The sequence below is a fragment of the Phodopus roborovskii genome, unplaced genomic scaffold (assembly GCF_943737965.1).
Source record: "Phodopus roborovskii unplaced genomic scaffold, PHOROB, whole genome shotgun sequence".
NCBI lineage: Eukaryota > Metazoa > Chordata > Mammalia > Rodentia > Cricetidae > Phodopus > Phodopus roborovskii.
This window is the reverse complement of record NW_026125295.1, coordinates 28150707-28166241: the sequence shown is the minus strand read 5'-3', so window position 1 is coordinate 28166241 and position 15535 is coordinate 28150707. Positions and strand designations below refer to the sequence as shown.

General features: G+C 38.9%; 1 protein-coding gene across 2 annotated transcripts in view; it reads left to right on the top strand.

The window, feature by feature from the left end:
• Plod2 (procollagen-lysine,2-oxoglutarate 5-dioxygenase 2) overlaps positions 1-5336 on the top strand; it is a 70530-nt gene extending 65194 nt beyond the window's left edge. For both annotated transcript variants that reach the window (XM_051207166.1, XM_051207159.1), the window contains 4 exons: positions 2304-2408; positions 3435-3581; positions 3683-3808; positions 3971-5336. In XM_051207166.1, coding sequence (XP_051063123.1) covers positions 2304-2408; positions 3435-3581; positions 3683-3808; positions 3971-4126 — 534 coding nt within the window. In that variant the 3' untranslated portion in view covers positions 4127-5336. The remainder of the gene's footprint in view (positions 1-2303; positions 2409-3434; positions 3582-3682; positions 3809-3970) is intronic.
• The last annotated feature ends 10199 nt before the right edge of the window (positions 5337-15535 follow it).

Sequence of the window (15535 nt, the reverse complement as noted above, 5' to 3'; positions counted from 1 at the left end):
GTATATTAGTAGGAATTTTAAATGTGGAGAAATTGTTGTTTAGGTACAACTCATGAGGTTTACTTACAACTTGCAACTTTAGCCTTAAGACCTCACTCTTTTGAAAAACATAGGCATGCAGCTAAGCTCCAGCACTCCCTCCAGCCACTGAAGCTGAGGGCCTATTTATTATTGGTAGATAATTGACAGTGGAAGCTTATCTTTGGAAAACACTGGATTCTCTTTCATAAACAGTCTTTACTTAGAAAGACCTATTAGAATGTACTCTATTTCTAAATGTTCAAAACTGTCACTCAGCTCCATTTCTGATAAATTTCTTTTTACATTTTTTTATTTTTACATATCGATCCCAATTCCCTCTCCCTCCCTCCCTCTTCCCCTCTCTCCCACCCTCTCATGCCCCCCCACCACCACTTGTAGGGTGATGCCTTCCAGGAGGGGTCATCTAAATCTGTCATGTCATTTGGAGTAGGGACTAGGCCATCTCTCCTGTCTCTAGGTTAAGGGAGTATCCCTCCATAGGGAATGTGTTCCCAAAGTCCTTTCGTGGACCAGAGATACATCCTGGTTCCACTGTCCGAGGTCGCTTAGACTGCCCAGGCCTTCTAGCTGAGACCCATGTTCAGGAGGTCTGAGTCAGTCTAATGCTGGATTCCCAGCCATCAGTCTGGGGGGGCCGTTAGCTCCTTCTTGTTCAGCTGTCTGTATGTGTTTCTGCAACCTGGCCTTATCTTCCCTCTCTGCATCTGGATTCCAGTTTGCCTCAGTGTTTAGCTGAGGGTGTCTGCTTCTGTTTCCATCAGCTACTAGATGAGGTGGATAAGTTAGTCATCAGTCTCATTATCAGGAAAGGGCATTTATGGTAGCCTTTCCACTGTTGCTCAAATTCTTAGTTGAGGTCAGTCTTGTAGGTCTCCAGACATTTCTCTAAGTTCAGTTTTCTCTTCAAACCTATAATGGCTCCTTCTTTTATGGTCTCTCTCTCTCTCTCTTCTTTAAACTATTCCTCCTCTAGCTCAATCTTCCAGTCCCACGTGCTTTCCTCTCCCCTTCTCTTTCTCCTAGTTTCCTCTCCACTCACTGCCCCCCCACTCCCTATATGCTTAGGAGATCTTGTCCCTTTCCCTTCTGTGAGGGACCTTATATGAATCTCTTAAAATCCTCCTTGTATCCTAGTTTCTCTGGTGGTGTGAATTGTAGGCTGGTGATCCTTTGCTCTATGTCTAAAAATCCATATATGAGCGAGTACATACCATGTTCCTCTTTTTGTGACTGGGTTACCTCATTCAGGATGGTTTTTTCAAGTCCCATCCATTTGCCTGCGAATTTCAAGATTCCATTTTTTTTTCTGCTTAATAGTATTCTATTGTATAAATGTGCCACATTTTCATTATCCATTTTTTCAATTGAGGGGCATCTAGGTTGCTTCCATGTTCTTGCTATTACAAATAATGCTGTTATGAACATAGTTGAACACATGTCTTTGTTGCGTGGATGTGGATCATTTAGGTATATGCCTAAGAGGGGGATTGCCAGGTCCTGTGGTAGACTGATTCCCATTTTCCTGAGGAACTGCCATACTGATCTCTAAAATGGCTGTACAAGTTTGCACTCCCACCAGCAGTGGAGGCGTGTTCCCCTTTCTCCACATCCTCTCCAGCATAAGTTGTCATTGGAGTTTCTAATTTTAGCCATTCTGGCAGAAGTAAGATGGTATCTCAAAGTTGTTTGGATTTGCATTTCCCTGGTAGCTAAGGATGTTGAACACTTTAAGTGTCTTTTCAGCCTTTTTGATTTCCTCTAAGAGAGTTCTCTATTTAGTTCTGTACCCTATTTTTTAATAGAGTTTTGTTGACTAGTTACTTGAGTTATTTGTATATTTTGGAGATCAGCCCTCTGTCAGATGTAGGGTTGGTGAAGATCTTTCCCTAGTCTGTGAGCTGCCCTTTGGTCTTGTCAACTCTGTCCTTTGCCTTACCGAAGCTTCTAAGTTTGAGAAGGTCCCATTTATTAATTGTCGATCTCTGTGTCTGTGCTACTGGGGTGTTGTTCAGGAAGCAGTCTCCTGTACCAGTTTGTTCTAGGGCACCTCCCACTGAGAAAGTAAAATTTTAACTGGTCTGTTATACACCATTATTTTATCCACCAAGAGGAAGAAAACAAAAAACACTACCAATTAAACTGGGGCAAAATCATTTTCTAGACAATTTGAAGTTGTACAATTTGAAGATTTTGAAAAATGTATTTCTATCAAGAGCTATTACTCTGATGTTCTGTCTTCTTATGATGGCACTGTATTACAGCCTTGTCCAGATGTCTTTTGGTTTCCTATATTTTCTGAAAGAGCCTGTGATGAGTTGGTCGAAGAGATGGAGCATTATGGCAAATGGTCTGGCGGAAAGCATCACGTGAGTTGCTATTTTTACAGAAAGGAGTAAAATGGGTAGGGCAGGGGCAGATATTTAGCGATTTCAGAGGACCTGTGCTATTTTGTTACATGTCTGTGAGACTGTACTCTAAATGAATTGACCTTCAAGACAACTTTTTAGTGTAATTTAACTGGTTGCTAATTGTTTTAAATCACTCAATCCCTGGGTGTCTTTCTCATTTATGAGAGTAATCACACTGTTTAGCCATGAAGGGTCAGTGCCCCTGGACTGGAATTGATTAGAAAATGTATGTCTTCACTGATCACTGTTCTTTTCCAAGGACAGATTTCCCTGTTGCACTGTAGTGGAAAGGCTAGGACATGCAGCCAACGTCAACTTGGTTTTGTGTATGGATATGAAACAGTATAGTGGAATCTGTGATCTGTTCATATTTACATTCAGTTCCAAAACTTGGCAGGAAGTAATACCAGCATTGATTCCATGTGTCTTTTTAAGAAGCCACAGGGACAGACAGCCTGTTCTTTAACTCTATGATGGCATTTGGGGGGAATATTTTGACTCTTACTGCATTTGCCCAACTTGGCTCACAGCTATGTAGCCGACCAAGAAGAGATGCTTTCTAAATACGAGGAAGAACTCAAAGTCTAGAGATGCCTGTGGGCTGTCAGTAATTGCTGAAAGACTTGAGCCTCACCAAATTAAATCAAGGTTTGCTGGGCCTCTGATTCAAACAGTACATGTGAGGAATCTACCCCAGGGTAATTATAAAATGGTAATTTCAGGGGTGTGAGGGGGCCTAGAGGATCCATTTTATCAACTGTATATGATATTGGGAAGTGTTTCCTAGCTGAAGCTCCCTTCACCACTGACACATTGTGTATGCGTGTGCAGAGCTCCGTTGTCTAAATGGTCTTGTTACTAAAACAGATGGCATACCACAATGAAACAACTATTCATTTTATTGTGCATTATTATTTTTGACTGAAAGAAAACCCAAGGTAATGTTAATATAAATTGTCTTGGTGTGTTAATGTTTATTTCTAGGATAGCCGTATATCTGGTGGTTATGAAAATGTCCCAACTGATGATATTCATATGAAGCAAATTGATCTGGAGAATGTTTGGCTTCACTTTATCCGGGAGTTCATTGCTCCAGTTACCCTGAAGGTCTTTGCAGGCTATTACACAAAGGTAGTTGTCCCGTTCCTCCTGCCTATTCCCTACCTGTTCACACATGAATATGCTCTTGCGCCTTCATGTTGCTAAGCAGATCTACTGGGTTGCTTTCCTAGGGATTTGCACTACTGAATTTTGTAGTAAAGTACTCACCTGAAAGACAGCGCTCGCTCCGTCCCCATCATGATGCCTCAACATTTACCATCAACATTGCTCTCAATAATGTAGGAGAGGATTTTCAGGTAACTATGGCAAATATAGAAAATTTCCAGGAACTGTGACATTATGGGGAACATTCTGCTGAAATTTGTTTCTCACTTGCTGTTTAGACTATGGCATGGTTTGAATGTTGCTACTGACTAAAAATGTAAAATACTAAGTTGATATCTTTGTGTCTTTTTTAGGGAGGTGGATGCAAATTTCTAAGGTATAATTGCTCCATTGAGTCCCCAAGAAAAGGCTGGAGCTTCATGCATCCTGGGAGACTTACACATTTGCACGAAGGACTTCCTGTTAAAAATGGAACAAGATACATTGCAGTGTCATTTATAGATCCCTAAATTATTTACTTAACTGGAATTGAATCGGTCTTTGAGATGGATGACTGGCATGAACATGTCTTTGAAGTTGTGCTGAAGAGGATGAGGAGAGGAATGTTTAAAGGATATCAACAGAACAACTTCACTTTGGGTCAACCATTTGAAAACTTTTTACATAAAATTGTTTGATGTTTCTTAATGTCTGCTCTGAGCCTTAAAACACAGAAGAAGAAGAGAAAGGAAAAAGAAAGTTAAAGTTTGTATTTATTTCTATGCTTTAACTGTCTCTGAAAATAATGACAGCTTACAAAATGTTTAGGTACAAAGGAAGGCATGAATGATAATAAGCCTAGTAATATTTTCCTATTTAAAAATCCCTGAGATTTATTTATCATTGTGGAGAAGTATAGAATATGGTTATAAATGAAAATCAGCAAGTCTGGAAACTTGGAATTCTGATGATTATTGAATTTATATGTAATTATTAAGCCATATTGACCTCTGTGTAGGTCTGTTTTCAGTAATTAGGAAGAAAACCCAAAGAAAATATTGCACAAAGGGTTTCCTCAAGACACTTAGTGCAAACAGCAATAGGAGCATATCCATGGGAAGTATACTTAATGTGTGAGGTGGATATTCCTTTCTGTTGGAATGGACCCCTGTGTTCCTCCAGGGCAAGCTCTCAGGGGAAGCTCACATGTCTTTCTGCTTTGCAGAGTGCTTAAGTCCAAGTGTCCTTATGGCAAGCAGGAATTTTGTTTCCTTTTGACCTTCCCCTCCCGCACAATTCTAGAAAATAGTGAGTAAATAGAACATGTTCATTGAGATTAGTAGTACATTTTACAATGTTTCTCAAAACTTCTTAAGTACTTGAATTTTATATCAGGAAAATGGTTTTCAAGCCTTGTTTCTTACCATTTACTCTTAGTTGTTCTCTTCATTATTTTTTTTTCCCTGGGGGTTATCTTTCTTTACTTCACCATAATCTTTTTTATCATTCTTTGGTCTTTTCTATTGCTTTTCCTCTGCCCCACATTTTAAAACTGTCCAGCAAAATTTTGATTCCAGTTTTTAATATTTCTCTGAAAGAAGTTTAAATATCTTTTGTGATAGCTATTGTTTTTGATTTAAAGGTTAAACTTGAACAAAGTTCTTATTCCTGGTGCCAAAATTCATTTTTCTAACTCTCTGTGTTAGAAAAATGATGAAAAATAAAATAATTTAAAATGAACATTGTGCTTTTCTGTATTATTGATGGATCTTTAGAAATAAACTAGTCTGAGAGCATATCTGGATATAAGAGTTGTAGTTATTGCATTCAGCTTCATGGCTTAGAATTATGTCAAAATTACTACCTAAATTTTAAATATGCATGTCTACGTTCACAGTGTCCAGGGAGTTTATATTACTCATTGTACAGGAGTGGAAATGAAAGCTATCAGTTTAGTCAACATACATATTTGTCTAATGGTTTTTGAGTCTGTGATGATCTAGGCAGTAAGTCCATAGTGATTCACCTGTACTCATCACTAGGAAACTGATTTGGGAAGGAAGTTTGGTTCTCTTCTTGTTCTCTTCTTTGTAACACACTTTCTTGCGGGACTATCTGTGGGCTGCCAGCCTGCAAATAATGACCCAGAGGTAACACGACATATAAAGACCCGGAGACAGATTGGGGTTCAAGATGAGAGAATCAAAGCAGCAGGCCACTCTACCTCAGACTGAAAGGGTGATCCTGTCTCCAGCTCTCACCAAACCTCAGACTACTGTCTCTCCTCAACTGGCTGTGGACTAATTCTCTCATGAGACTCTTTGATTCTTTCTTTTATACCTTCCTAGTGCTGGTATTAAAAGCTTGTGATCCAAGCTGAGATCACCTTTGTGTGAGCTGTTTCTCTTTAGGTCTGGATCAATTTTCATGTGGCCTTGAACTAACAGAGATCCATCTGCTTGTCTCTTGAGTTGGGATTAAAGGTGTGTCTCACCACTACCTAGCTCTGTGACTAGCTAGTATGGCTGCTAGAATTAGAGGTATGTATCATCTTTGCCTGACCTCTGTGGCTTGGCTGGCTTTGCATTCTGAACTCTGTATTTATTATACATAAATAATGTATAATCACACCCAGAGACTATTAAGTATGAAAACTTGACTTTAGGTTCAGCTTTTTCCCAAGGAGCTCTTATTACTTAATTAACCCATATTTTTAGTCTACATTTTGCCACATAGCCCGGTTACCTCTTCTTAGTGTGGCACATCCACTTTGCTCAGAGTCTGTTGGTAAAATCACAGGCTAGATTCCTACTCCCAGTCTCTCTCTCTCTCTCTCTCTCTCTCTCTCTCTCTCTCTCTCTCTCTCTCTCTCTCTCCTACCTAGATATTGGCCTTTTTCCTCTTTATTAAAGTGATCAGAAGGTCCCTTAGGCAGAGATATATCTTTACAGTCTAAACAAATAATCTGCAATACTTCTTGGTGGACCTAAATATCCAAAGTAAATAAATTAGATTGAGGAAGTATTTTAGTAATGATTTGTGAATTTAATTACACTTCAGGCAGAGTGTTCACAGTATGTAGATCTGGTCTGGCATTGGTGCCACCATACTGTAAAGCAGGTGGCGTTCTTTCAGGAAGCTAGCTTCACACCCAGTGTCACATTATTCTACAGGAGGGCAGATACCAAGCATTGGCTCTTAATGTGATTGAATATATAGACTGCCACCTAGTGTAATGAACATTATGCCGTGGTTACAGAAATTGAATAAAGACAACTAACTTAGCAAATTTTCTGGGTTTTTTTTTTTTTTTTTTTTTACTCATTCAATTAAATAATGTAATATGTCTTTTAGAATCATAAGTAGTTACAGAGAATAAGTAAACCTCCCATAAATAGATCATACAATCTAAAAGATGGGAAAAATGTAGGGTTGGATAGATGGAGAAAACTCAATATTGAGACACTGAGTTCCCAATGCCATTGCCGAGTCATGATTCGTGTATTCTTCTTCTTCTTCTTCTTCTTCTTCTTTTTTTTTCTTTTAGGAATAACAAAATGTGACAGATATCTTTAGAAGAGAGGTGCATCGGGGAAAAATACTCTATTAGAGTGCAGTTCTAGCTGTCTTAAGGTTTCTAGTGTTGGTGAAAAACCCATGACCAGAAAGCAATAGTTGGAGAGGAAAAGCTTTATTTGGCTTACAATTCCACATCACTGTTCATCAATGAAGGAAGTCAGGACAGAAACTCAAACAGAGCAGGAACTTGGAGGCAGAAGCTGATGGAGAGACCATGGAGGGGTGCTGCTTACAGGTTTGCTTTACTTGGCTTGCTCAGCCTGCTCTCTTTAGAACCCAGGACCACAAACTCAATGATGACTCCACCTACAATGGTGCCTCCCAATTGCTCACTAATTGAGAAAATGTCTCACAGCTGTATCTCATGGAGGTATTTCCTCAACTGAGGCTCCTTCCTCTCTGATGACTCCAGCTTGCTAAATTGACACACAAAACCAGCCAGTACACAAGCCATATTAAAAACAGACCCATCTCTGTGTCTCTGTCTGTCTGTCTATCTGTAGACAGAAGGGGTCCATGTTACTGCTTTGCTGTCTGAACATACACTAGTTTATTTGCCTATTTGCTAAGCACTAGTGTGTATCTTACGTGTTAGTCTTTGGACATGTCATTCATTTGGAGTGTGGAACCCATTTGGACAGCAGATCTCTTTGAATTGCAGGAAAATCTAATAGAATTTAAAATTGCTATTCACAGTGGAGAGTCAGTCTGTGTAAATAACTTCCTTTCACTAGGTGATGTTTTAGAAAATTAAATTTTTTGAGACACCATGAAAGCAGGCTTGTCAGCACTGTTTTACTGTGGCCTTTTAGAAAACAAGTATAGACTTGGGGTTGCCAGAAAGAAAAAGACATTGAAGGAGAAAAAGTACTTGGAAATCCATAAAGGCTTTTTGTGTTTGTGTGTGTGTTTATAGAAGAAATAAGCGTTGAATTCAAAATTTAAAAGTAATAAGGAAAATAGATAAGTACATGGTAGCATGCTTTCAAAATGCTAACTCAAGCTGGGCATAGTGGTGTACACCTTTAATCCCAGCACCCAGGAGACAGAGGCAGGTGGATCTCTGTAAATTTGAAGCCAGCTTGATCTGCAGAGCTAGTTTCAGGGAAGCCAAGGCTACACAGAGACACTTTGTCTCAAAAATAAAGAAAGAAAGGAAGGAAGGAAGGAAGAAAAAGCCCTAACCACAACAAAAAAAAATTAAATTCAAACTGGGCTTGGGGCCTGTGGAAAGGCTCCTTGCCTCACAAAATCCAGCATTCAGGTGTGAGAGTGATTTTCTTGCTAACAAATTTATGATGTTCATATTTGTTTGTTTAGGATATTAAGAAACCAATTAGCATGTTCTGTTTTCACTGAAAAATATGTGACTATTTTTGAATATCGATAGCCTTTGTAACTGGAATTTCTGCCTATATAATGATACAAAAGTCATTAATTTGAAATTAAAGTAGCATGCCATAAAGAAAGGTTACCATCCTGAAACCTCATTCTAAAGTAGATGTTACTTTGTCACTTAGAATTAAGGTGTGGAGAAGGTTTTCTGTAGATTTGAGGTAGATAATAAATCTTTCTGGCTATAGTTGCACAGTAACCTTTAAAGTGATTTTAAGATGTTCCTTACAGTGTGTTCAGTGAACTTCAAGACACATTAGGATCTAGAAGAGAAAGGGGAATCAAATTTTGTGGTGGTTTTGTGTGGCCAGGCTCAGTAACAGCCCAAGCAGCACTAAGCAAATGGACGCATATTTCCTACTGAGCACCAGCGGGACATAATTGATTAATTGGAGATAGTGTGTAGTTGCAAAATTAAGTTATCCTCTTAGATTGTGTCTTAATAAATTATCTGCATGTTTTATAAGTATTAACAAATTATGACATCATAGCTCCACCTTGTGGTTACAATCCATACATGATAGAGTTAGAGTAATCTCAGCAGGATGCAAAAACTCTCATTTTCTTTTAGTTGCCACATGCTTTTTTTCCTTCAAAGCTAGCACAAACAAACATAACAGAGGTGATTGTGTTTAAGAATTCTTTTAAAATGTTTTCTATGGTATATATCAGTGTCTTAAAAAGAGGAATTGCAACACCTTATTCTCAAAGAATGGGCACACTTCCAGTGTGAAATGCTTTGTCCTCTACTCTTGACTACTTTGCATGCTTCTCATCTGTGTTCAGTAGGGACTGCTACCCTGTGTGACTGATAAAACATATGTAGGAAATGTCAGACTCAGACGCAGGAACAATTGGTAAACACTGGAGCACTCATCTGTGCCATCACAGGAACAGGTTCATGGGACTCTGCTGTGCAAAGGAACATCTTTTGAATTGCTGTGTATGAAGCAGAAATTAATAATTGTGAATGACCATCAAAGGGCTGATGATGGTAAAATTAAGGACGAGATTAAAAGACTAGAAACTACCTGGTTGAGAGTCTGAAAGCTGTGAAATCTGTGTTTCAGACATGAATGATATTTGCGCTTGCTGGTGTAAATAAAGGGAGGTAGGCCAAATGGTTCACAGATTTACCTACTTTGCATATGCATGCCTCACAACCACCCTTTCCTTGTGCCTTGGCTGTTGAACTGAACCAGAGGGGCCCAGCTTACTCTAGGGTGACCAATCTCAAGGACAAGGAAAGGGAAGTATTGGATACTTGTGACAGTGAGCATGCAGAGCTAGTCCTGGATGGGTAGTGACATAAGCTCTTGTGAAGTCACTTCTCCACATCAAGTTGTTGTGTACACTCTGGAAGGAAAGCAATCCATCCAGGAGTGGTAGCTAGCCTAGCTCCCAAGTGAAGCTGCAGAACAGTTTCAGTTCTTAGGAGAGCAACTCTCAGAGAAATCTCCCCAGACCCTGGGCCCTGTGTCCTTCAAAGCTATGCCAGCAAAGCTGAGCACCCACTTCATGTCAAATCAGGTGTTAAAAAGGCAAGGCCCAGCCTCCAGGGTAGAATGGTAACACTTGTAAGCCACTAAGGTTCCATGAGAAGCAGATCAGTGCCCCCCCCCCCACTAGCGTCTCCTCTGAGCACCTATTTCCCTCTCAATACCTTGAATATCCCAAGAACAGAAATAAAGGTTCCCCGTTCTGCAGCCTTTCCGATTCTGGAGCCTCTCATGCAGTCTGGCATCCCTTCCTGTAGCCTACTAAATGTTTGAGTGTAATTGGGAAGTGCTTTTATTTCTACAGTTTTATTGTGTTTGAGCCAGTATTGCCTAGGGGATTGGGTGGGGGAAAGAGGCCTTGAACTTTGGAGGTAAACATTTTTGAAAATGCATGGATTTTGTCTGTGTGTGAGATGAAGGTATACAGTCTTTCCCTGAATAGAGCGAGTACATACAGTCTAAGCTGGAAAGAGTGATGCATTAAAACCATAACAAGAACTTGCTTTCCCTGCTATCCTCATTATTTGCTCAGTTTATGAATAACCTGCTCAGTGGTGGCATGTAGTGGACTTCCAACAGGCCTTTTAAATCTAATGAATTGGTGTTACATATCTTAGAATAGTGTATTTATATGTGCTGCAAAAGTGCCATGTCTATAAACTTCCCAAAAAGCACCCATTTAATCCTTTAACTCTAAGTAAAATATAGTTCTAAAATAGCAACTCGTGAAGAGAGTGGATTTAGATGGGGAGGAAGAGTGGCCTTGAGGTGTTTACAGGAAGCACATGGTTACCGTGGTTACTGATGGCATTGCTCAGTGTGCTTGGCTGGCTAGCTGGATTGTTAAACATCATTTAAGTATCTTTTCGGGTTGGCCTGAGAAATGGGATAAATATTCTTTAGGAACGCTAGAACTACAGTAATGATTAAAAAAAAGAAAGAGAAAGAAAAAAAAGGCTAGAATTTAGATTCTCTTGACTAAAAGGAGGTATATAACTGTGAATCACACACACTTGGAAAATAGTATTTTTTTTAAGTAAAAGGTTATTTTAACTTTAAAATTGCTCTAAGTGAATTGATCACATGTAAAATGAACTTGTGGTGAATTCAAGGGTAAAGTAATGATGACAGATGGTAGGCAGGTTTCAGCAGGAACAATGTGTTTATTTATTTTTATTTTCTAATTTGGTTCTTTTGAGACAGGATCTCTCTGTGTAATCCTGACTGCCCTGGAACTCGATCTGTAGACCAGGCTATCCTTGAATTCACAGAGTACTACATGCTTCTGCCTTTTTAGAGTTGGGATTAAAGGAATGTACCAATATGCCTAGCTAATATTCTGATTTTTATTATTCAGCAGACATGGGGAAAGGGACATGAACTCATAGGTAGCTTGTTGTTGGTTGAGTAGCCTTCCTCTACTAATTTAGGACATTTGTCTTAGCAAACATGATGCTTACATTTTAAGACATTTTTATCCTCCAGTAGACCATTTTGTAAAAGTTTAATTCAGCATTAAACTACTTTTGGTCTAAAATGAGGTCACAAACAATTTCAAAATATGTGCTTGTCTCTGTGACATAGCATTCTCTCAGGTGCTCTGGCCCTGGGTAACAGGTGATTGTTGACTTCTGGTAGTCACAGGTACTCACAAACTATGCAAGGATAACAGGTGATTGTTAACTTCTGGTAATCACAGGTACTCACCAACTATGCAAGTGCTTCCAGAGTCCCTGCCTTCTCATCCAGTTGGTCATGTGACTCTGGTTCACTCTGAGACCAGCACTTAGCAGCCTTTTGGGACAGCCATTCAGGATGTACACTGAGAAACCTGATCTTAGAGTCACCCTTAGAAACAAGTAAATTTCATTGTTGCAAGACCCAGCATATTTGTATGAGAAATATTTATATTTGATTACTTTAATGAAGTAACAGATTTTACACATGGTTTGAAGGGGATAGCCTCCATATTTTCAGGCATTTGAATAATCTGGAGAAGCTTAGGAGGTGTGGCCATGCTGTATGGGATGTGTCACTGGTCCAGGCTTTGAGGGGTGAGAGCACTTACCCCCAGTTCTCTCTCTCGGCTTACAGCTGCAGTTCCTTATGTGAGCTCTTAGTTGTCCCTGCTTCACCTCTCTGATGATGCCTGACTCTTAGCCTTCTCAAATCCTGAATGCCAAATAAACATTCCTCTCTATAAGCTGCCACGGTCATGATGTTGTATGACATCATCAAAAAGAAATGGGAACACAACAGTCAACTGGAAGAGAAAAAAGATTGAGTAGCCACTGACTACCAAGTCTTTCTTTCTTCCTTCCTTCCTTCCTTCCTTCCTTCCTTCCTTCCTTCCTTCCTTCCTTCCTTCTTAACTTTTGGTGATTCAAAAGCAAACCACATACAGTATAGTGTCCTTCAAATTGTGAGTTTTTGTCATTTCTCGGGTTACTGGTGTACTTAGTATTGTCTCTGTGTTGTAGTGTGAGCATTCTGAAATTCCCAGGAAGCCTGGGCTCAGGGCTCTGGTGCTCTGCACTGCTGTGTCGGGATGTCAGCCTGGTACTAAGTGCATTTCCAACTTAAGCATTTTCAATTTATTATGCCTCTTGGGATGTAACTCCACCTAGTCAAGAGACGTATGGGTTTCATAATTTGTTGAATTTCCAATAATAAAATGGTAGCATCATCTGCAGACTTAGTGATATAACTTGTGTCATCTAAGAAGAGAAGATGGTTGTTGGGGTACAAGGCTATGCAGTTCAAGCTCTGTGAACTGTTGAAATCTGACATATGTAAGTTCAATGTAAGCATATTCAATTAAGAATATGCTTGTTTATCTAGGAACAATATGAAAGCATGTACACACATTGACACTAGTAAAGTTTAAAATATTTTAATGTTTATCATAATTAGCACCCTGGCTAAAATGCTTTAAAGACTAACTCTAGTTTGGAATGAATTTTTTAAATAGGTCTGAATATCAGAGATGTGACTTGCTCATGTTTAGGGGACATGAGCCAGGGGAAGACTGACAAATTATATTAGGCTAAAATAAATATAAATAAACCACCATTCACAAATATGGCAGTAACCTAAAACTATAATCTAAAATCATAAAGCGAAATTGAATTTAATAGCTTTCTATGCTTGGCTTAAAAAAAAAAGTAACTATAAATATATTGCATTGATTGTTAGGAGAATAAAATTTTATCTGACCACAAATTGTAATAACACACAATTGGGGTGTGCCACAGTCAGTGTAGTTGGAGTACCCAGAGTTTCTGAATTCTATGAGGGTGTGTTTTCAAATGAAGTCAGCACAAGTTTGAGGTGAAAAGCAGGGACTCAAGAGGTTTTCTCCTGGTATTGTGCAGCACAGGAGGAGGTTGGAAGTAACCCTCTGGTCTTTCCCTCTAGGCTGTGAGAGCCTTGGCTGTAGTCTCCATTTTCCAGTAGATCAAAGCAGCTGCTTTTAGCCCAGGTTCCTTTAATTATTAATGTCCGGGAACTTGGGAACTCTCAGTGGAAAGATTGTGTCATCATTTCTGAATTTTTAGTTATCAGGGTTAAAGTTTCCTTATAATAGTGTGCCATGGCTCCCTTTAGTAGGGATGACTCAGACATTCTTTTGACCAGATTTTTACAAAATGCTTAGCACTTCACTTTATAAAGAGATAATGGATATTTACTACCACGGGCAGATCTCAGATGTGGAAGACCTAATGAGGGTGTCTCTGACCAAGGAAGCTGAAATCTTTAGCAATCACATTTAGCAATTAGTGTCTCCTGTTCATTTAAATACCTATGTGGAGGAGTGACAATCTTAGGTATAAATAAATTTTTGTACTATAAGTCAAATTTTACAAATTTTAAACAATTTTCATTAAAGTTAAAATATGATTTTCAATAGATTTTTTTCTTCTATTAAGACAGTGGATACCTGTGGAGGCTTCAACGGGAAAAGATATCAGCAGTATTTAGTAAAAATTTAATTACGGAGTTTTAAAAGGTCCATTTGGTGAAAGAAATAGACTTCAAATCCCTTTTCTCTAAGCATTGTTTTTCTTTCTGTAAATGTTACTAATGTAACTACGCTAGGGGAAATTAAGATGTTCTAGAGAGACAAAGAAGCATGGTGTCTCTCCCTTCAGCTATCAAATTATTAGGGCCTGCAGCAACCGGATTCTTGCAGAGAGCACAGGAGTATTGGGAGAAGGAAGGGCTGAGCTCTTGTGCCAGCCAGAGGGGCAATTCATCTCCCTGGAAGATACTTCACAGTTCTGACAATCCTTGCAGAAAGGATTAGAGATGAGACAATGATGAAAGCTTGAAAGGCAAAAGTACACCCTGGTCTGCACTGTGTAACTGTGCTCAAGGCATCCCCTATTGAAACCCAACCTCAAGTCCAGACCCTGAAGATGGGCTTGGGTGGGAGAAAGAGGTTATTTGCCTCTCTTTTTTCCCTTCCCAGTTAAGATACATCAGAAAGAACCTCATTTCTCTGTTTTTTTCTTTGTTGTTTGTCTCTATGATTGATCAGTTGAGGATGCGTAGCTGATCTTGGCTTTTCAGGTTCTGATCCTAATAATTCTAGTAACACTAAAAGCAGAACAATATTTTAAGAAAACTATGTTCCCAACAGAAATTCTTCCACTAAATCTGTATTAAGATATTGAATTTTGATCTTGGGAATTTCAGTGACTTCTAATTATAGCCAGGTTAGTCATGTCACCATCTTTATTTGTATTTTGACTTTATAGCATTTTTATGATTTGCTTTAACTTTCTAGTTTTGTCTTCATCTTGTGTTTTTTATTTTGGAACAGTCCTGTACTTTATGGTGTATCTAATTTATGATCTTAAATCCTTTCTTATTAAAACATTTTTTTTAACCTGCTTTCCTTTTTTTCTTTATCACTTAACCAACTTTTCCTTTTCTCGTGTGGTGGCTTCATTTTTGTTGTTGTTTGCTATTTATTATAACATTTAGGAAGTGTGGACTGGCTCAAGCCCTAAAACCTGAATTTGATCCTTGGACCCACATGGTAGAAGGAAAGAACCAGCTAGAAAGACCCTTGTCACAGCAAAGTAACTGTTTCATGAAATCACAAGAATTTCATGCTTACTAAAATGTGGATATCATTCTGAATTCACTGGATTTCCAAGGATTTACATCCCATAAGTGGGGAAAAAAAAAAAAAAAAAACAAGGAATAAAGAAAAGATATGGGCATTGATTGACCAGGACTCAAATGTTTAAAGATACTGTATGTTTAGCACATTCTAGTCTAGTTCTGACTGTAGCTCATACCACCCAGTAGCCTCCAGTGCTTCAGGCCATGCAACGTGGACAATCCTAGGGCTTTCTCTCCATAAATCTGAGAATGCATGAGAACACAGAATGCCATTTCTTGCAAATTTACGACCCTAGGTTAAATACAGGACCAAGGCCAGTAATTCTGCTTACC